At 36.6% G+C, this 23,437-nt stretch overlaps 1 protein-coding gene across 7 annotated transcripts in view; it reads right to left on the minus strand.

Annotated features, from left to right (window-relative positions):
• The window catches only part of PDE1A (phosphodiesterase 1A), a 329,787-nt gene that overhangs the window by 63,002 nt on the left and 243,348 nt on the right, over positions 1-23,437 (minus strand). For 6 of the 7 annotated variants that reach the window (XM_043577217.1, XM_043577218.1, XM_043577216.1 and 3 more), the window contains 4 exons: positions 12,077-12,259; positions 6,587-6,653; positions 3,419-3,535; positions 2,413-2,553 (listed from right to left, as the gene is read on the minus strand). In XM_043577217.1, the coding sequence (XP_043433152.1) occupies positions 2,413-2,553; positions 3,419-3,535; positions 6,587-6,653; positions 12,077-12,259 (508 nt within the window). Of the gene's footprint in view, positions 1-2,412; positions 2,554-3,418; positions 3,536-6,586; positions 6,654-12,076; positions 12,260-13,784; positions 13,913-23,437 lie in introns of those variants that run through there. The other variant, XM_043577223.1, reaches the window with a different exon arrangement.

Raw genomic sequence — 23,437 nt, forward strand, 5'->3', positions numbered from 1 at the left:
GCCACACTTGAAAACCATCTGGCTATCAGATTCAAGACCAAGGCCTTAGAATGGAAACAGTAAGCAGCTCTAACCAGGAAGGTAGTGAAGCAACTTTTTCAAGTAGAACAGCATTTGCAGCTGTCAGGAGGCAAAGAGTTCAAAAAACAGCTGTGATGATGAAGTCTTATTAGAACCAAAGGAACTTTAAAAGAATTTGCGTGTGTGTGTGTGTGTGTGTGTGCGTGTGTGAGTGCACATACTAGAAACAGTTATAAAGAAGGTTACATATGCTACTTTTTAAAAGCTTATAATATTTTAAAACTCTATCTTTGAATGCTTTATTTTCTACTTATTATTGTTAACTTCTACTCCATCCCTTTCCATGCCAAATCAGACTCCCAGAAAGAAGAGTGCATAAACTTCAACCCAGGACCAAGCAAGTCCAGACGTGGCTGCATTTGATCTCAGCCAATGGGCATGTTTATACCTTAAGTCTGTGATGCCCATACCTATACCTTACAATAGGAAAACCCAAGGTATGAGGTTGACAATACATGTAAGTTCAGCCTTCAATAAGGTCATGAGAAGGTCATGCTACTGTATCAGTTAAGGTTTTTGAGATTTCTGCCTCACCTAAATAGGATTTAACTCCAAAGCAGGATATATTACTTTGCAATATTGTTGTAGAATGCATATTTCTCTTGAATTGGTAGTAATATTCCAAGAAAATCATTTACGAAAAGCCCAGCTAAGGGGTGCATGGGTGGCTCAGTTGATTAAGCATCCAACTCTTAATCTCAGCTCAGGTCATGATCTCACGGTTTGTAAGTTCGAGCCCTGCCTCAGGCTCTGCACTGACAGTGTGGAGCTTGCTTGGGATTCTGTCTCTTTCTCTCTCTCTCTGCTCCTCCCTCCCCCTTGCTACACAAATAACTAAATAAATAAATACCTAAAAATTAAAAAAAAAAGACAGCTGAGCTCCAACCATTAGCCATTATCAACTGCCAGCCAGTGACTGAGCCACCATGGATGTCTTTCCCAGTGATGTCCTTAGATAACTTCAGCCATACTTGCTAGCTGATTGTAAGCCCATGAGAGACCACAGTGAGAACCTGCTAGTTGGGACCCTTCTAACTAGACCCTTGAGAGATATTGATAAATTGTTGTTTGAAGCCACTAAATTTTAGAGTAGTTTGTTTTAGAGCAACAGATAATTGAAACATGGCTTAGGAGTAGGATCTGAGCCCAAGGCATTGATAGATCTGTGATATTTTGGAGGAAAAGAAAGATGAAAAAGTGGAGTAGACAATTTCTTTAGTCATCATATGAGACACTATTGGATGAATCACAGCAAGTGGATGGTATATATAGTAAGCAACATACTATAGTTTCTTAGGAAAAAATAAAATTATTATTAGAATTTCCTGTATATGATAAAATATAATAATTATTTAACTGTTATAAGTTTTCAATATCTTCAGCACAACATACTGTGGCCCTAGGGACTTTGCTTGGGACCAGGTTAGGAATAGTCTCTGGTGTGGAAAGATGAGGTATTGAGGATCTTTTGGCCCCAAAGAGCATTAGTTACATAGATCTGAGTGCCAATGACCCAAAAGAACAGGTGTGACTTCTGAAATCAACATAGGTAGGAAATGCACATTATGGGGTTTGGTGGAACATTCTACGTACGTGCACTTTATGGCACTGCTTCAGCGTAGGCTGACACATAAGGAATCAAAAAGGTACTCACAGGGACTATATCCCTTTGAACCCATGTCAGTGTGGAATTTTTAGAAGAGTTATTCCTTCCTTTTCATTTCTGGGAGTCACCCTAAACTCTGATACATTTCAGAAATTCCAAGCAGTGCCAGAGTTCCTAACATGAACTCACTGTTGTCCCAGGATTGCACTGCTGGATTATTTATTTACTTATTCATTGATTCATTCAGATGCAAAGAAAAGGAAGGAGAATTTGGAAAAATTCACATAAATAATTTCCAAAATCCCTATTAAGATTTCATTATAATTAGCAATGCAAGTAAAAGAGAAAAATCCACTGAAGTCAGCTTGGGAGAACATGGTAATATGAGGGAAGAGAACTGTAACTAGCTTTTATCCCAAAGACTTTTTATCTAGGTCACTTTTTTTGGTTGATTCCTATGGGAAAACAACTTATAAACAAAATGTTCTAGAGTCCAAATTTTGGCAAATTTGCAGTATATTTACATTTGCCTCTGGGTATCTTTTTATCATTGAGTTAAAATATTTTTTTGGATAATGTATATTATGAATAACTCACTAACCCTAAAAAATACAAAAGATTACTTCTTATAATACTTTTATGTGTATTAGAGGGACAATGGCAAAATGGAGAAAAGGAATTTGATGTTACAAACTAACAAACTTCAGTTAAGAAAGCTTTCTTACCATGATACCTGTATGAAGCATTATGTAATGCACAGTTTGAGTGACATCAGCTGCATGAATCAAATTGTGATAAGGATTTTTGTACTTGCTGTAACCAACTTCTAAAGCTTCTGCAAAGCAAATTAGGCAAGAAACAGGAATCTGCGAAAAGTAATAATTATGATTATATTTTGATAAAATAGTAGCACTAAGTCAACATAAGCACAACAATGTTCGGGATGGAACACAATTGTGAGTCAGATGTGGGCAGGAGTTTTTTTGCAGTTAAATGTAGGCTGTTCCGAAAAATGATTTCATTAACCTGTTAGCTTTCAATCCTAAGATTATAAACCCATGTGTTTAACTAAGAGAGATGAATTAACAATATCACCCATATTGTGGTCTTTAAATGTTTATATCTTCCAGAGTCAAGACAGAAGGCTAGTTCTTAAAAGGGTAAAATTCCCAGTTACAATTGAAGTCTGTTTTTTCTATCCGTAGTACAAAGGATTAAAATAAATGACCTCCCAGTACCCTCTAGCTCTAAAAATGCCATGATTCCATTGGAAATACTGAAGGGTACAAGTTTCAGAGTGCTCAGAAATCTGGATCAAATCTGTTGCTTAAATGGCTCTAAATGAAGTTAATTAGAAGCCCTTTCATCTCAGTTTAAGAAAAGCTGCCAATAAAGATTCATTCTGTGTTTGTGAAACATAGAAGAGCATCTTTTTTTTTTTTTAAGAAAACATAGCTCACAGTCTCTACATGACTATTCTGGGAGTAATTCAGGGGGATGTTGGTATCTTGTTGGAATGATGCTACAATGGCCTCAAGACATCCATGTGGATACATGTCAGTGAGTCATGGAAAATGGATATATCGTGTGGTAAACTCATCCCCTAGTTCTGTGACCTGCTAATTAGAAACATTAAAAAATGCATTGATTAATGACTCAATGTTCTGCTTTTTCATTCTTATTCAGATAACCAATTCTAAGAGCATTTCACTTTTGTCCCATGTTTCTGACCTTGAAACGATTGATAAGATCATATCTGGTAAACAGTTCATAAATCATAAACTTCAGGCTGTGCTCTCCACTTGCTTCATTTAAGGCAAATACATCAAAAGACCATTTATCAACATCCTGTAAAAAAAAAGAGGAAATACTTTAAATGGCAATATTATATAGTTCTATTTCTCTCTATGAAAAGATCAAGCATTGTAGATTCAGCAGGTTGCATTTCAGTTTAGAACATCTGACTATATTTTGCAGAGTTTGATATGACAGGGCCACTTAGCATCCATGGGTTCACAAAAGTGAGGCCATAATGTGTAATGTAGTGTTAAGATTTTCCTTAATCCTTTAATCCCAAAGTTATCAAACTTGATGTAATAAACCTGTTAACACTATAATACTAACCTTATCCTCAATCTCTCTTCAAATTCATACCATAAGTCACTTTCTCAGAGTGGGCTTCATTTTCAGGTAGAATTACGGGTTATGTGATGATGTCAATGGGGAGATGGGGGAAAGTAGCCCCAACTTCTCTTTCCCATCCACCACCTTCTACACGGCTTGAAATTGCACCCTAAGAGTTAGTACTTTGGTTTAAAGCTTTGATATTTTATGTCTTCCTTTAAGATGCAAACACCCTAGAAAGGTAGAGTATATACAACCTTGTTACTCACTGTACCCTTGACCCATTCATTTACACTTTCCTCCAAGGACAGATGAAAAGGAAAAAGAAGTGGGTCTTTTGACTGACATGAAGGAAGAGGAGAGTAATTGCAGCATTTCAGGAGATTCTTTAGGGAAGTGGTCAGGCTTATAGGCAAACACATACCTACCCTTGGAAAAAAACCACTGCCAGTGGGAGATAAAGCCAAACTGTTACAGCTACCTCCTGATGTTTGCTTTGGGTAATTGCAGGATGAATACTTGCAGAGGTGTTCACAAAATGGACTTGTAACAAGTGATATTAAGTCCTATATACTAAGGAGGTTTTAATGTAAATTTGGAGCTCCAATACTAAACAAATCACTGAAATTTTAAAAATTAAAAGAAATACAACAGTCAGCTCTGATGATTAGAAACTATTAGCATAGTGTGGGTTTACATACACACAACAGGTTTACTATTGAATAGTAAGTGGGCAACCTTAAAGCTAGGTATTAATTTTGAATTTGGGCTGGCATTGTTTAGAACTTTGTTCATTTAACACATTTTTACAGAGGCCAATTATCTGTACTATAACATGATGAAACCTGAGAATCTGATAAAAAGTATTCAGTCTCTTTTAAAAATACTGCTTTTGAAAATAGTAATAACAGCTTCCAATGGTAATTTTAATCACTTGAAAACAGCAATGAAATATTTTTGTTTTATTTGCTTGCATGCTTTTGTTAAATTCCTCACATTTGGCCCTGATTTGATCCCCAAACACTTGCTTTATCTGTTTGTAAATTTAGAATCGCTAAAAGTTGTCTTAGAAGGCATTTTGCCATCGTAAAGCTCAAATGAGGCCAACAAATCTTTTATCAAATTCCAAAGCTAACACAGAAGAATTAGTTCAGATTGTTAGGAAGCTGCTATTTATAGTTCCTGCTAGGGGTTTCCCACTGAGTAAAAGGTTAGTTCTCTACTTTGGGGGATTTTTATCAACAATGATAATTTACATTTATAAACTACTGCAGATGCTTGATTAAGAACAAACAAGACAAGAAGGTATCTCAGGAAATAAGAACTATTTAACAAAAATATTCTTTACTGGTGGCTATTTCCTTCTGCAACCTGTTAGTTTATATATTTTTTCTATACTGAACTTTAGAAAAATGTTTACTTTCTCTCATACTAAAACATTGTGTTGGTTTCTAAGTAAAGGTTATTAAAATAAGAAAAATAAAAATAAGTAACATTCTTGCCCACATTTGAGTAAATAAAAATCTCACAAGATCTAAGGAGTAATTAATATCCTACAATGTGACATTTCAGTTATATACTCCTTTATTATAGCTTTAGAAACATAAACACAGGGGCCCCTGGGTGGCTCAGTCAGTTAAGCAGCTGAGTTCAGCTCAGGTTGTGATCTCACGGTTTGTGAGTTCAAGCCCCATGTTGGGCTCTGTGCTGACAGCACAGAGCCTGCAGCCTGCTTCAGATTCTGTGTCTCCCTCTCTCTCTGCCCCTTTCCCACTCATGCTGTCTCTCTCTCTCTCAAAAATTAATAAACATTAAAAAAAAGAAACATAAACATAAAAAAGTGCCGAAGAAAAACTATCCTTTTAAGTTAATAAGATGAAAGTCTAATATGGAACAGAGAAAAAAAAAAACAAATGCAAAGGGTACCCTTAAAAACAAATTAACAAAAGAAAACAATATAAATTGAAACTAGAAAAAGAGTTTAATAAATCACAAATAAAGCAAATCAGGATATTCTGTTGCCAGTGTCCTTTAAATTCTTGGGTGATACAGGAAAACAACCATGAAACTATTAGAGGAGACAAAGTTGAATGTCTCTACCCAAATTCAACAATAGAAAGAAATAAGAGATATTGAATAATAAGCCTACAAACTGCCTCTAGAAATAGGAACAGTGCTCACATGGGCACACACAGTGGAGACAAGTGAATCCAAAACTTTTACCACTTCAGAGTTTTGACTCTAGTTATTTCTAACATATTTAATACTGCAATGGGGCCTCAACCACAGGAAAAGCAGAGATGAGAGAGACAAATTTCTTTTGTTTTCTTTCTTAATTTTATCTTTTTATATTTTCTCAGAACTAAAATTCCAAACAAATTTCTTTCATGTAAGTTTTGTCCTGAAATATTTTTTTAATGCATGCAACTTTTCCATAGTATATACATAACAAGATATGTATATTCTGACAAGTCCTGGTGCCATCTCAAAACTGAATTCAAGATCCACCTAAATAAAGCACAAAGAAGAAAAGAAAGCACATATGTGTGTGCACACACGTGCATATGCATTGATAGCTTGTTGGTGTCAATCAATCCTCATTTAAGTCTACAATGAGTCATGATTCAGAACACACGACATGTTGAAAATGGTTAAAATATTACTTATATACAAACATATAAGCTGCAGCAAAGACCTATTTTCATGTTCTCCCAACCATTTTAAGATTTGAAAAATGACTATTTGAAAAAGTTAAAATAATTAAAATCATTTCACCTTTAATGTTATTATGACAGCTTCTGGATATGCCAAACCAACCATGTGATAGGACTTTCTGTACATCCTGAAAGAGAAAAATAAGTGTATATATAAAACTCATTTACTCAAAGTTTTCAGCTATTTTTTAAGAGATGAGGGAAAAGATTACTTTTGACTTTTTCAACTTTCATTGTAGGGACAAGCTCCCTTTGTGGTAACGATGACAACTATGGTCACCATTTATTGAGCATCTACAATGTGGAATATGCTCAAATGAATTTGTGCACAACCACCCTACAAAGTCAGTATGATTGACATCTTGCCTGTAACTTCATCTTATTAAAAGAGACTGTCCTTTGTATATGCAACAAAGCATTCTGGCATGTCATCATATTAATGACAGAAGGGTATTCTTGTTTTGTGTTCATTTATGTGGCAAAATTTTCAATCTAGAAGCTGAAATGTCATTAAAATTATTGCCTTTATGTATTCCTTTCTTCTTTGTTTTTTATAAAATGTAAATTATAAATTATAAGAGACGATACATAGTATCATCAGAATTTATACAGCTTTTGTATTTTTAAGCTAATAACATTGGGGCAGACCATATTGACAAAAATTGCTTAAGTCTGTTCAAATTGTCATTTAATAAAATTTAAGAAAAATTATGCAGAAAGAACAAATTTATTTCTATTTTGATAGCATCAATAAAATGTTTTTATTAATCAGTAATTTGTTGGATTTTTTCCATCTTCTAAGGGGCAACCAAAATGATATAAACCAAATATATGAAATGCCTCCACTGGTTCATGTGAGAATAGGATCAGTGTGATACCCCAATGAGTAGAAATAACAATAGGCTTCAATTCAGAACTGGAAGATACATGGTTCATCCACAAAGTCCTGGGAAGAAAGAATTTAACTATTAATCACTTCCCTTTTTATATTATTAGTGCATAAGAAAGCTGCATTTATAGACTATATTGTTGTAACTTCTCCCAAAATGCCTGAATAAAATAATTATTTAATGATTATATCATTAGTTAAACAAGGGAGGTCAACATAAGAATAGTCACTTGGAAGTTTTGCAGCTTTAATAAAACCACTACAGAAGATGTTAACCTTTTTGATTCAATATACCTTCTATTAAAAATCTGTAAGATGTATTACTTAATTTCTATGTAAAACCTATCTTTTCATAAAATAATAAATGCTAAAAATTCATGGTTCCCTTTTTAATCTTGACTTCTTGGAAGCTCAGAATTAAAATACTGCATTTGCATACATATCTATCCTAGGTTTTCTTGATAAAGTATTTTGCCACTTTATTACAGACATTATTTATTTCTATATTTCCATTTTATGTTTATTTTAAATGACTCTAAATGATTTTTGAATGTGGGTAATTTGTTATAATAAAAAAATTATCCTTATCCTCTATCTCTATTGGAAGATTTTAGAGCAGTTTATAAATAAAAATACTTATATTAATTACTCTATTGAGATAGGTGTAATTATTCTAGTCTTGCAGGGTAAGGGAACTAGCAATTATACTACAACAGACCCAGAAAATAATTATTGTCAATAATGATGTTTAGTTGTTTTGTGATTTTTTTTTTGAGGCACCAGTCTTTTCTATTCATTATTACTAATAAATGGAGGTACAGAGGAAATAGAAGGATAACGGACTAGGAACAGAAGGTCAATATAATAATCAGGAGTAAGAAAAATTAAGTAACTTTTAATTGGTGTGACTTCACGGCAGAGAAAGGCAGTAGGCTGTAACGAAGAGAAGACATACTTTCAATTACAGACTAGCTACTCACTATCTATGTGACCTTTGGAAAGCTATTTAATGTCACTCATCTGTAAAACAAGGATAATTATAAGCTTTTTGTGAAGAGTAAATGATGTAAATGCCTAGCATAATATAATAAGTCTCAACACAAGAAAGCCATTATTAGTATTAATGTTACTGTTCTCACTATTCTGCAGCCAGTGCTGTTGGCTGCAGTTCTTAGGTTCTTCAGGGCTCCCTGGGCTCTGTGGGAATTCTGGTGCTGTTTCCTTAGACCTGGAGTAGGTTGAGAAATGAGTATCAGTGCGCGTTTTCCTTACATGGAATGTAAAGAAAGACAAAACAGATTATCTTTCTGAGGAGACAGAGAAACTTTCCCATTATTCTTTTCCAATCCTATAATTTGGAGTAAAACATTAGGACAAAAAATTAGGATGTTTGGAATCAGAATCGATGTAGGGGAAACCTTAATACAGTTGCCTCACACTTGAGTAAATAGCTGATATATTAGAAGTTGCTGAAAAAGAATAGTGAGTTTCCTAGGTTCCTTCAGGTGGTATAAGTTCAACTGGAAATACGGTGGATTATTTTTGGAAGTTTTTACTGCAATTGCAAAATATAATTCAAAACCTAAACAAAACAAAACAAAACAACACACACAAAATAAAAATGACTTTATGTCAGACACCGCGTTAGGTAAGAGACCAGTGGCAAATAAGAAAACTACATCTGCTGCTTTCACAGGGCTTACTGAGCAGTGAAGAGGGACAATAAATAAAAATATATGATTACAGGGGTGCCTGGGTGGCTCAGTCGGTTAAGCATCAGATCTTGATTGAGGCTCAGCTCATGATCTCATGGTCACGAGGTTGAGCCCCTAAGCGGGACTCTGTAGAACGTGGAGGCTTGCTTGGGTTTTCTTTCTCTCCCTCTCTCTCTGCCCCTCCCCCATTCATTCTTTTTCTCTCTCTCAAAATAAATAAACTATACACACACACACACACACATATATATATATATATATATACACACACACACATATATATATAAAACAACACTAAGCACTATGAGGTAAACTGCTGGTTAGGGTAGAGAAAGTGATGAACAGTGTATACAGAGTACTCAGGGAAGGCCTCTGAAAAGACAGAAAGGACCAGGAAGGGGGAAGGGTGGGGAAAATCACTTTTGGTAGAGGGAATAACAGGACAAGTGGCCCCAAGGGAAGAAAGAGTTAGGGATCTTCATGGGGTTGAAATCAGAGCAGTACAGATACTCAGTTAAAAATAAAGGTAGCATCCAATAAGGTGAGAAGGTAAAAGGGGCCTAACCTGCAAATCCATGATACAGAAGTCACTTTTAATACTAAGTGAAATGGAAAATCAACCGATGGTTTTAAGCTTAAGAGTGACAGGGACTAATTTATATATTTAAACTTGACTTGTTTGGAGAGGGCACCTGTGGAAGAGGGAGGCCCAACTGGAAAGCTACTGTCCCATTTCTGATGGCAGGTAACAGAAATGGAGACTGGGATTGCAGGAGTAGAGATGGAAAAGCAAGTAGATTGGAGGTACTTTTGGATGAGCAAATTGCCGGGACCTGCCAAGGCACTGAGTCTTGGGAGGGAAGACTTGACAGGATGCTCAGGAAGTCTTTCTAACTTTCAAAACTGAAGACAATTATCTTTGAAAACTGAAGAGAAGCATATGCCATTATTTCTATGCACCTACTAAAGGGGCTACAAGAGTAATAAAGAGATTTCATTTCCTTGTGTTTGTAGTATATTGATTTCTTCCAGACTGCATGCTGGTTTAGTTGTCTTAAGTACATTTTATATCTCTATAACCTACTAAGTAAAATATTTTATGTAGCATATGGAAAAAATGAAAATGTAGGATATCAATGTATTTTGAAGAAATCTTAATCTTTTATTGGGTGGGAATAGAAATTTACCTCCACAGTTTGCCTCCTTTTTAGTTTGCCAAGTTCTACAATATTTTCTTTAAAAAGACCAAATACATATTCTTTCAGCAAATCACACATACTGTCTTTTATCTGTGATTCTTTCACTGACTTTCTGAACTCCTATTGAGATGTTAATATCAATTTGATGTTAATGAGAATCAATAACTGTCACACACTTTCCAAAATTGTTTTTTTTTTTTAATGGGAATAGATATTCCTTCTCTCCAGCCCTGCCTCCCTGTTGCAGACTTCTGGTCCCACCCAGCAGAGTTGGGACCAGTTTATGCATCTTGTAAGGGGGTGTGGGTATCTCCTCACCACACTAATGGAAGATTCTGTTATCAAAGCCAATTAGATATGGTTAATAAATACTCAAAATAATTTAAATAATCACTGACTGGTTGTTATTGTAGATAATATAGGCACAAGCCAAGATACTTCAAGCTTTATGTGCTGTATTTATATTTTCAAATTGCATAAAATACTTCTTGCAATGCATTCTCATTTACATTTTTAGAAATCCAAATGTGTTCCTATTGTTCCTTTAACAGAGGAAAATTAAAGTTTATAATGTTCATTCAAATTAATAAGTAGAGATGTCAAAAGATGAAAAATGATGTGGTCTTTATTAAATTTAAGTACACTGACAAAAAATTATCTGTTCCTCAATTTTATTAGTTTCAAAAATGTTTCATCTTTTTATATATCATTTAATATAATTTAATTGTTTTTTAATCTAAGAGATTTCTAAAGACTAATTTTTTTAAATTGTCAGATGTAACACGTTTATTTCAATCTTTAACTTTAATTCTAGAACATCTTGTTTCCTAGATAGAAAAAAAAGCCTGTATTCTTAAGGGCTAAATGAATATAAAATTAGGCCACATCAACATGTATTTCACAGGGCTCCTGGATGGCACCTTGTGGTTAAGCCTCAAACTCTGGTTTCTGCTCAGGTCATGATCTCATGAGTTCGTGGGTTCAGCACCCCTGACCCACACACACCCCCTCTTGTGCACCCCCGCCATGGGGCACTGGGCAGCATGGAGCCTGCTTGGGATTCTCTCTCTCTCTCTCAATCTCTCTCTCTCTCTCTCCCCCATACGCTCTCTCTTTGCTCTTCTCCTGCTCATGCTCTCTTTCTCTCCCTCAAATTAATAAACTAAAAAACAAAAAACAAAACAACAGCAACAAAACCATGTATTTCACATCAGAAACTACAGCGATTTGATTTGGTGCTTCTAGGAGCCCTCAAGTATTCCTTGCTTCAGTGACAGAAATGTTAAAAAACTCTTCAAAAGCTCATGAGATCTTTCCTTCCATGATGGAAAGAGGATGGTCTTTTCACTTTAATACTGAGAAAGGCCTGTTTGATTTTAGTATGTAGTACAGAACTCATTTTTCTGAAGTGTTACATTTTACAGGTAAAATTAGTTGTGTAACATATGAGTGTGTTATAACTTCTTAAACAGTTACTCACAAAGGTTCATTTGAGGGCACTGGTCAGTCAAGTCTTTGCTTTTAGTCTTTATGTCATTTTAAAAGAAATAAAAATAATAAACCCAGGATAAAACATTTTTGTTATAGGCAAGCTCGTAATAAAGCCCTACATTTGTTCATTCTATGTACACTTATAATTGAAGTTTTCTTCAAGAAGCAAAATACTTGACTCACATAACTTTGATATGGTAAGTTTATCTCCTGCTTTCCAAATTTTATCATCTTGAGATACTAACAGTGTCACTTACCTTTCCACAAAAATTCCAGCTTGAACAGCATGCACGATGCTTCGAAATTTTGGCTTTTCCTCAGATTTCTTTTTCATCATCCCCATTTTCCGTGTAAAAGTAGAAGCCAACCAGTCCCGTACTTCCAATGGGACTGAATCAGTCTGAATGTCACTGAGCTCATCATCGGTATCCAGCAGTCTTCTACAAAAATGTATACCGATTAAACTTGAGGAAAAAGTGAAGAAAAACTGATAACAAAACAAACACTGCAATAGGACTTAAAATACAGCAAATCACTCTCTGATCACCCCTCAATATGAGCTGTCTCAAAAAAGGAAAATGATTGGACTAACACTTGGAAAGCTCTGAATTCTCAGATTGATTCTCTTCTGAAGGCAAGCACTAAGGGCCTTGAACATGTGCAGCTTCCCCAACATTGAAGTGTAGCAATACCAGTCTGAAGATATCAATTAATATACTATTCTTGTAATGAATAAAACTAAAACAGAGAAGAAGTTTCATAAACAGATGTGTGTTATTAAAGGAGGCAACTGGAGTGGAAAGAACAAAGGGGACTGGAAGTTGTAAAAGTCGCCTTGTAGTTAATAATCTTGGGTATATATGGTACTGATAGCACAAGCTATTTGAATAAGGCCTTGGTGTTCACAAAAGTCATTCACATGTGTTATTTCATTTGATCAGGATCTCTACATTTTAGGAAAATAATAAATTAAGTATTCTAAAAGATATTTATTCCGATAGCAGCACCTCAGTTTAAAAAGTGAAGAAAAAAAAAGAAACAAATGGATTATTTTGAAAGCTCATTTTAGGTGACAGAGCCAGTGGAAGTGGAAGAGAAATACTTCTGGCTTCTTGAGGAAAACTTCAGTATTTTGCTCTCCTGAGGGTGGGGATCGGTGGGTTTAGAATTGCTGGCTGAGGAAATCAACAAAGTGAGTGAGGAAGCAATCGGGCACTGTAATCTCTGCAGATCTCTGCAGATCGGGGTGCTCTGTCACTCTCCTGTATAAGCTCCACACAGACAACACTGACTGGACTGATGGGTAGTAATACCTGCCCTTAAGGCTGGTCAGCTCCAATCACCCAGAACTCCCGAAGGGTCTAAACTGGCAAGATAGTGTGAAAGGCTCCCCACAAAATATAGAAACTTTACAGAGCGATTGAGCTTTGCCTCCAGAAAGAACAGAGGCCAGCTCTGTCTCATTTGACTTCATTATTTCCTTGTCAGTGCACCAATTTAATAAATCCTAGGTATTTTTAGCACATTGTAGTTTTGACTTTTGGATTCCGTTCGCTTGGGTAAATCTCTTTGTACAGAGTGAAGCCTAAGAATCATAGGCTGATGGAAGGTAGCCAGAAATGACAGTGTGTGCTAAAGCCTCCAGAACAAGTCACACTAACTTGAGAGGGCAGGGACCAAGTAAAGGGCAAAAAAAATTAGAAAGGCCACCCAAAGCACCCAGTGTTACCAAAAAAGGCTCAAAAGATTGTATGATGACCTCTATGTGCTGCTGTTCTCTATAAACAGAGCACAGTCATTTGCCAGTATTTATTTTTCATGGTATTAAATAAGCACAAATGCATTTATGAAATAACTTATGACAAAATATATACAACTTAATGGCTAGAGTTACAAAACCACATGTATACATATGAAGACCAAAAAAACTTACATAATTGGAACTTAATACTGATTAATACTTACATTACATCATTTTTAACTTTCTTTCGGAACTTACGTTTGAGTGATTCTGATTTACCCTTAACACACTGACACTGTAACTCAAAGCAAAATACTTTTTTTAGCATTTTGTCCATATTACACTACATGGTTTGGAAATTCAGGGCTTATGTCATTTCTATTATTTCTTATCCAGTGATCAAATAAAGCTACAGAAGAGGGCAGGTGGATTTGAGAATCATTGTGGTGTAATATTGTGATGTCACCAAACTCCAAGAATTCTACTGCTGCCTTGTTTTATCAGCTACTTGAAGTAGAATGACACATTGTAATGGTGGCCAATTGATTCTTTACAAATTTGATATTGATGACTGTATGTCTTAAACTCATAAGTTATCCAAGACAGATCATCAAACATGACAAAATCAGCCTATGGAAATGAGATTTCATATGTGGATGTGGGATCAGGAGTCTGGTAATTCTTAATCATGATGCATGATGTCATTCATTAAGAAGGAAAGAACATATGGGGGTATATGGGTGGCTTAGTCGGTTAAGCGTCTGACTCCTGATCTCAGCTCAGACCTTGATCTCAGTGTTCTGAGTTCAAGCCCCACATTGGGCTGCATGCTGGGTGTGAAGCCTACTTAAAAAATATGTAAAGGGGCACCTGGGTGGCGCAGTCGGTTAAGCGTCCGACTTCAGCTCAGGTCACGATCTCACGGTCCGTGAGTTCGAGCCCCGCGTTGGGCTCTGGGCTGATGGCTCAGAACCTGGAGCCTGTTTCCGATTCTGTGTCTCCCTCTCTCTCTGACCCTTCCCCGTTCATGCTCTGTCTCTCTCTGTCCCAAAAATAAATAAGTGTTGAAAAAAAATTTTTTTTTAAAATATGTAAAAATAAAAAAAATAAGAAGAAAAGAGCATATAATCTTGGAGAAAGAGTGATATGAATTCATTTGTGGATATAGGAATAAAGGAAGAGTGTGTAAAGAGGAAAGCATGAGCTATGGTACTCTCTAATTAAAAGCAAATTTTGAAAAAGCAACAAATACCTCTTCAGTGGTTAATTTTATATGTTAAACATGGCTAGGGCATGGTGCCTGTTATTTGGTCAAACACCCAGTCTAGGTGTTGTTGTCAAGTTGTTTTTCAGATGTGAAAGCGGATTACCTTCTATAATGTGAGGGTGCCTCATTCAATTAATTGAAGGTCTTAAGAGATAAGACAGAGATTCCCTAAAGAGGAAGGAATTCTGTCTTCGAATTGCCTTCAGACTACAGATTGCAACATTTACTCCTGCCAGAATTTCCAGCCAGGGTCAGCCTGTTCTGCAGATTTCCGTTTTGCCAGCCCCCACAATCACATGAGCCAATTCCTTAAAATCAGTCAATTTCATTCTCCTCTCTCTTGCTCTTTCTCTCTCATTCTCTTCCTCTAATAATATAAAGAGTAAGCAGATAAATATCTTTATATATATAAGCTATATATATAAAGGCTAAGAAAGAATATTTCCATCATTCACAAACACTCTGTGGTAACTACCAGCATGGATTATAAATCAGATAGATGACAAAGGCACAAATCCATCTTATATTAATGTTCAATTAACAAAGCAAGTCAATTGTACTTCCTGTTTTGAAATATAAAAAGTCATTGGCAAGGAACTAAAATGCCTTTTTAGCTATTATGGATCTAAATACCACACTGTCTTTCCATGTCTTAATAGCTCTTTTTTCTAAGGTGCATTTCGCTTTGAAATTCTTTATTGCTGAATCACAATCTATTGTATGGATATACTAGTTTGTTTATACATTCAACCAAGGTTACCTTGGTTGATTCCAAGTTCTGACAATTACAATAAAGCTGTAAAAATAGTTGTATGCAGAGTTTTCAAGTTAATTTGAATAAATACAAAGGACCACAATGGTTGGATTGTATGGTAAGAGTATGTTTTGTTTTTTAAGAAACTTCCAAACTGAAGAAGTGGCTGCATTCCTACCAGCAATGAATGAGAAACAGACCAAGCCACCATCATCTCTCTCCCGGTCTGCTGCAGTAGCCCCCTACCGGTCTCCTGGTCTCCTTGTCCTGATGCCCTTCTGCAGCCAGAACGCTTCTTTTAAAGTATGAGTTGGGCCATGTCAATGCCTAATTCATAATGTCCTACATAGCTCATCACAAGCTGTGTCTCTCTACCTTCATCTCTTAACCAGTTTCCCCTCACTCACTTTGTTCTAGCAACACTGACTTCCTTGCTGTGCTTAACCCTGCCAGGCTTCCTACTGCTTTCGGGTCTTTGCAGTGGCTGTTCGCTTTGCTTAGCATCTCTTCCCAATTTGAGGGGATCATTTTCTCACTGTATTCGGGTAAAGAGGGCTTCCTTGACTCCCCTACTCAGTTAGTTAACACCTCTATTCTGTCTTTTTGTCCTACTGTAGACTTCTTAGCACTTGATATCATGTTGTATGTATACTAGTTTGTTTATTCATTTTATGTTTCATCCCCTAAACTGTAAAGATCTTGAGAGCAGAGAGTTGTTCTGATTTTGTGCATTATTGTATCACCAGCATCTACAACAGTGCATGGCACAGAGTAAGAGATGAACATGTATCTCTTGAATAACTAGAAAACATTCAGAAATATTATAAGTGATTACCTTTGAGGAGTAGAATGAGGATAGGAATGATAAAAGAAATTTTAGTCTTTAGAGTCCTGTATTATCCGATTGATAAGCAGCAGTAGCAGCAGCATGGGAGTAAATTCACTGCTGTGAATCATCGTCTTCATTGCCTTTAGGTTAATTTGCCCTTGAATAACCCCTTAATTTTTGAAGCAAATTATGGGGAATCATGCATATTTGGTGTGGAAAAGTCATTAAACATTTTTTATGGCATTTTGAACTATAGGCACAGGAAAAAGAAATTTTAAAAATTCTATACACTGTTTGTATGCCTTTAGCCAAGAAAGTCAATACAGCAAAACCTTGGATTGCGAGTAACTTGTCTGCAAGTATTCTCTGCAAGGTAGTAAACATTTCTAATAAGTTTTAAATTGACAAAGGAGTGATGTCTCACAATACGAGTAGTACATGGTGCCGAACATCACATGATCACAACTGAGCCAATGTTTCTTCTCTCTCTCTCTTTCTCTCTCTCTCACTTGCTTGTTCACTCGCTGTGGAACTGTGGGTGATCATCAATGCAATGTCACATTTCTGTGAAATGCTCAAAAAGAGGCAAAAGCAAGTGTCATTAGATAGGTTCCTTGTTAAAGCTGCACGAACAGAAAAAGATGCCATTGAGCCAATAGATAGCAGTGATTCCATTAGTGATAGTGAAAATCATCCTACACGATAACCCTCCTCCTCTCGTCTCCCTCAGACCACCCACGAAGGTTTTCAAAGGTAAGTCACAGGTTAATTTGTTAATTTTTCCTTTATATTTTCTATTTTCTTTATTATTTTGTATCATATTACAGTACTGTGATCATTTTTATATGAATATTTTTGGGTTGTGGAATGAATCATCTGAGTTTCCATTATTTTTTATGGGGAAATTCGCTTTGATATACAAGTGCTTTGGATTACAAGCATGTTTCCAGAACATATTATGCTCACAAACCAAGGTTTTACTGTATTTCTGTTAAATACTAACTCATATATTCCTTTCTCAACTATAGTAAGACATTGTTAATGAAGCTATAAATATGTTGTAACAGATTCACGAAGGTGATTATTCCAGTTTAAAGAAAAGAAAGTTGAATAAAAGACATGTGAATAAAGACATGTGAATAAAACCTAAATATAAACACATTTTAAAAAGCCAACACACCTAATGGCACATATTTCTCCCCACTCATCTCCATCTCTCTCTTCTCCCTTATTCATTTTCCCTTTCCCTGACACCTGCCTTGTCCACTCTGTCTTCCCAGCTCTGAGCACCACAAGGACTCTTTAGGTTTCATTTGATCTTGCTAGATATGGAAGAAGCAAAAACTATAGTATAATGTGGAATAACAGTCTTGGGCTTTTGTTAGAGAATGATCATAAACAGTTTTCTTGAGACATGTGAAAACACCTGAATATTTACATAAGATTATGCCACATGTAAAACACATAGGACTACGCTTGGCCCCATTTCATTTTTGGAATAAATGTGTACAAGTTGATAAAACTGGATCCCAAATACTATAATTAATTTTGCTTTCAAAACCTCCAATGGTTCAATTGCTCTTCATCCTAATGTTAGGTGGCAGAGTGAGCATAATTGTTTGTATCCTGAGTGCTCTTAAAAAATACTTTGTGTTTAAGAATCTTACAACCTGAAGACACAGTCATTGGTGCATTTCCCTTAGGAATTCTTAAAGTGCACAATATACAAAAGCAATGATAAAGAGTATATGTGTAATATGTTATCACTGTTGACTTCTGAGAAATGCTTCCTCTGTTTCTTTTTTTAGTGCCAAAAGGGTCAATAAAGCAGAAAGTGAGGGGTCCTTAAGCATGGGTATAGATGGGGGGCCACGGAGTCATGAAAACTGACCTCCTGCCCAATCATTGCTCAACTGATCCTCGGGAGCTATTTATACCCCAAATTTTCTCTTGAAATCAGATGACGCAACTCCCAAAGGGCTTATATTTTGAACTAGAAAATCTGCAGGGGAAGGGACTAAAGAAGGAGGCGGCCACAGAAGGAGAGGTCATGAGATTTTGACTTTTACAATTATATCAATGAAAATATTTCTGTCCACAATGGACTCTTGGAATATGGTTACATCAGTGTACCCACACAGTTATTTCCAGGCAATTGGTGCCCACATTTACACCTACTGAGTATTAAAATGCAAGTGTTGAATGCAATTAGACACTGGCTTTGTAAGTTTGAAAATGTATCTTCCCTGCTTTACTCTTCATATAAAGGACACACTTCAACAAGCAACTAAGTCATTCAATTCTGCCCCTAATGTTTGCTGGGCCCAAGGCAGGAGCACATTTCTCTCAAATACCATATAATTAAGTATTTTAAAGTTATACATCAAATGAATATATTATTAAATGTGTTTTATACTCCTACCTTTTAATAAGCTTCATAAAAGCCTAGGAAAGTTGAGTTTGAATCGAGAATTCTCAACTCCTTGCATGACAAGCCTGGGCCAACTGGCTGTGGCTGCCCCTCTGCACCTGTCTAACCTCCTGCTCAGTGCCTTACTATGTAAGCAGGTGGACTTTGCAGCCTTCCCGTATACTCTCATCAACCTGCCCAGCTTTGAAATCAGCTGCTTCTTGGCCACTCTTTAGGGGTGATGGGATGCACATACCAAGAGTGTCTTGGTTCCCTCAGGAGGAAAGACCTAAAGAAGAAACCTGTTAAGACTTGGGAGACAGGCTAGGGAATCTTTGGGCAGAGAATTCTGGGGTCTCAGTGCTCAAAATATGGGATAGGAGCACAGTGGGCAGGACAGGGAATTCCACAGTCCAAGAACCTAGAAGAGGGAGAAGAGCATGAGTTTCAGGTTCTTCTTGGCTTGAAGACCTGTCACCCTAGGGAAGGGGCACACCAAAAATGAGCCATCATTGAGCACTCCAAAATGAGGGGCAGTGTCCAGAAAAGCTATTATAGTGACCTTGGGCTAAGGATGGTATTGAACTCGTACATGGTAAATACCTTCTAAGTGAGCCCTCCAGGGATAGCTGGGGGAATTAAGAGAAATTGATCATTCTGCAATATGGGTATTTGGGTGTGTGTGTGTGGGGGGGGGTGGTAAGTGGTTCTCACACAGGCAAATCCATTAGTGTTATTTCTTGGATTAATACATACTTATGCTCTGAGCTGACTGCTGCCCCCCCCCACCAAAAAACAAAAATGAAAACAAAACAAAACAAAACCCTAACAGTAGTACTAAAGTTTCGCTCAGACCTCAGAGTTATCTGAGGATAGAGATGATAATGCTGTTAACTTTGTTACTTACTATGAATCAGATGAGGAGCCAAGCTTTATCTAATTAATCCTCACAATATGACCATGATGAAAATACAATTATTATCAGTGCCCTAATTTTACTGATGAATAAACTGAAGCACAGACACCTTAAAGGATTTGCTCAAAGTCATACAACCAGGAATGGCTGTGCTGCTTTTTGAGCTCAAGTCTGTCTGATTTCAGAGTTTGAGTTTTTAACTACTCAGCTATCCTTTCCCTCAAATGCATGTTTTCTTGCTAAGTTCCCAGACTACCTTCACATTAGGCAATAATATGAGTGATCATTATTTACTATCTCATCTCTACCATGAAATTTAGGGTTAAAAATAATTGATCTTAAAAAAAATCATAAAGAAATTTGCTTTTTCAAGTCCCTGGCCCACCAGGGAATTTCTGGTTGGAGGAAGCTTAAATTTATTTTTCAAAACTGGTATGTTGAATCATTTTCACATAGAGAAATATATATGGATAGTAGAATTTCAGGGTACTTTGAAATACAATAAATTAAATTTTGGGATGAGAATAGGTGATACATTTGAAATGCCATATTGACTTGTCAGTAACCTACTTCCTGAGTGTGAAATACACTTGAATTAATTCTTCCAGGCTAGCACCCAAGCACATTTATTTACTTATTTATTATTTATTCCTTGTTTTGTTCCAAAAATGATTTAAGATGTCAGGCTTGCAAATTTTTTCAACAGTTTTGTTGTTATTGTTGTTGTTGTTGGAAGTTTCCTTTCCTTTTTTCTGTCTACTTGATAACTTTCTTCTTTTGGTTTTATTAGTCTTTTTTTTTTTGAACTGTAAGAAGATGATAATTATATTTGAGTGACTATTGAGACTGAATATTTGGGTGGACAAGTTAGTTATACTGACCTTAGCTTAATTGTCAAGAGGCAAATCTTGGCTAAAACAAAACCAGCTAAGGAGAATATTAAAGTTCGATGCAGCTTTCTTCAAGGTCTAAGGAGGTCTCTGTGCTTCCTCCGTACCCATCCAAGGAAGTAGAGGCCTAGGCAGAAGAGGTTCCATCCCAGAAAACAGGCAGAAGGGGCCAGGGGAATGTTGGAGGAGGAGTCTGAGGAGAAGTCAAGTTGCTTGGACAGTTGGGATTCAGATTGTATTTTTTGAGTCAGTTGGGAGATGTAAATGGAGGGAATGGATAAAGCAGAAAACTACCCTAGGCCTGACTGATGACCCTTGGCTTTTCACCAGAAAGTCCTCTTGGCTCAAAAATATCTTTGAAAACACTCCATTAGGCACAAAGCTTCACATTCTATTAATTACCAATGTTTTTGATTAATAAGCATCCTCTGGTTAGGAGAAGTTCCCTAGAGTCAAACTCTTGGCTCCATCACCTTTTAGTTGTGTGGTCTTAGAAAACATCCTTCATCCTAACTGAGTCTCAGTTTCTTTGTCAATAAAAGAGAAATGGTAATAATCGTATCCCCAGTACTTGGGTTATGAGGATGGAATGGGTAAATGCACAGAAGCACTTAGCAAAGTGTCTGTCACAAAGCAAGTCCTCAAAGAACTCCCATTATTTACACATCTGCATTAGTTAGTCTAAGCAGACTTTGTGCTTAGTTTGAGACATCGTGGGAAAAATTCAGCACCTCTTGTTTAAAGCCCCTAATCTATGGTGGAATTTCAAAATGACTTTGGAGAGCCAAAGAACAACATAAAGAGTCTATGGATTGGGGCACCTGGGTGGCTCACCCAGTTAAGCATCGTACTTTAGCTCTGGTCATGGTCTTGTGGTTCATGTGTTTGAACCCTGCATCTAGCTCTGTGCTGACAGCTCAGAGCCTGGAGCCTTCTTGGGATTCTGTGTCTCCCTCTCTCTCTGCCCCTCCCGTTTGTGTTCTCTCTCTCTCCGCCCCCCCCAACACACGTAAATAAACATTAAAGAAATTATAAGAAAAAAAAGAGTCTAGGGGCACCTGAGTGGCTCAGTTGGTTAAGCGTCTGACTCTTGGTTTCAGCTCAGGTCCTGATTTTACGGTTCATGAGATTAAACCCTGTGTCAAGCTCTGCACTGGCAGTGCAGAGCCTGCTTGGGATTCTCTGTCTCCCTCTCTCTCTGGTCCTCCCCAGCTTGCACTATTTCTGTCTCTCTCAACATAAATAAATAAACTTTAAAAAAATTAAAAAAAAAAAAAGAGTCTATGGATCAGAAAGAGTCAGTGGGAGGAATTTCCAAAAATAATTTTTACCTACTTAAAAATTTTACCTGGTAAAATAGGCGAATTCATAGAAATAAGAACTAGAACCAAGTTTCCAGGGGCTGAAGGGAGGAGGAAAGTGGGGTTTGTCATTTAACGGGTACAGAATACTTTGGGATGATGAAAAAGTTGTGGAAGTTGACAGTGAGATGGTAGAACAACATTGCAAATGTACTTAATTCCACTGAATTGTACACTTTAAAGTGGTTAAAGTAGTAACTTTGATGTTTTTCACATCTTCTCACAATACAACAATATCTACTTAGTACTGATCTTCCTGCCTCATTGTCCAGGGAATAGATTCTTCTAATTGGAGAAGTGAGACATGAGAGAAGGGCGTTCCATTCTTCATCTACCTGTGTGTCTTTCCAAGGATTACTGAGAGTGCTAGGTTGGAGGAAAAGGGTGGCTTGCAGGCCAGAGATGAAGCCTAAGAGCCAATAGTTTCCCAGATCTGAGACAGGTGACCACACCACAAATCAAAACACAGCACTGCCTCCCCTGTGCCCAAGACTCATAGCTGTGAGGAACTGCTAATGTCCAGTTCAGCACCTCTTGTTTAATTCTCCTATTCTATGGTGGAATTTCCCAGTTGAAGGAGGCATTTCGGCACAAAGTTATCTCATGTACCAGTCAGGACAATATTTGGGCCACATTCTTAATAAAATCTTATGATTCTAACCATTAAATTTCTAACATTCTTTCACTTTTTTGTAGCCTCATTTTGACATCCTTGAAGGCTGTAGTTCTCAAAAGGTGGTTCCTAGACCAGCAGAATCAGCAGCACCTGGGAACTTCAAGGCTCTACTCCAGACCTACTAACTTAGAAACTTTGGAGGTGGAGACCAGCACTCTGTTTTAACAAGTCCTCCTGATGACTGTCATGAACACTGAAGTTTGAGAACTGCTCTCACCATTTACGGCTTGCCAATTAATGGAATACCTCTGCCAAGAAAACACGATTCAGTTACATTCCATAACATGGATTTAGCAGCACTGTTACTTCCATTCGCCCAATATTTCACTGTCGGAGATAAAGAATGTTGGTGAACTATTGGGAAGGTACCTTAATTAATAAATATTTTATACTGATGTTACAAATGAGAATTATCTGTATGTTACTTAACTGCAAAATACAAAAGGTTATTTCTCAACTGAGCAGGGGTGAAGCATGGATAATAAGAGTTGCAATATGCTTGGAGGACAGGAGTGTGAGGGAAGACAAAGAACCTATTTCCTTCTAAACCTAGGAGGCCAAAATATGACAAGAATGACAAGAGGGAGTTAACAATAGCCAAACAGAATAGCAAAATAATTATCAATGTACACAGACTCTCCTTCATAAATATTTGTTGAATAAATGAATAAATGTATTAAAACATGGGCAGAAAATCTCTAGTTTTAGTGGTTGTTAAACTTTTCAGATATTTACAGTAGTTAGTAGAGGGAAAAAGTTCATTTTTGTTGTTTA

Source organism: Prionailurus bengalensis, chromosome C1, assembly GCF_016509475.1.
Source record: "Prionailurus bengalensis isolate Pbe53 chromosome C1, Fcat_Pben_1.1_paternal_pri, whole genome shotgun sequence".
NCBI classification, from domain to species: Eukaryota; Metazoa; Chordata; class Mammalia; order Carnivora; family Felidae; genus Prionailurus; species Prionailurus bengalensis.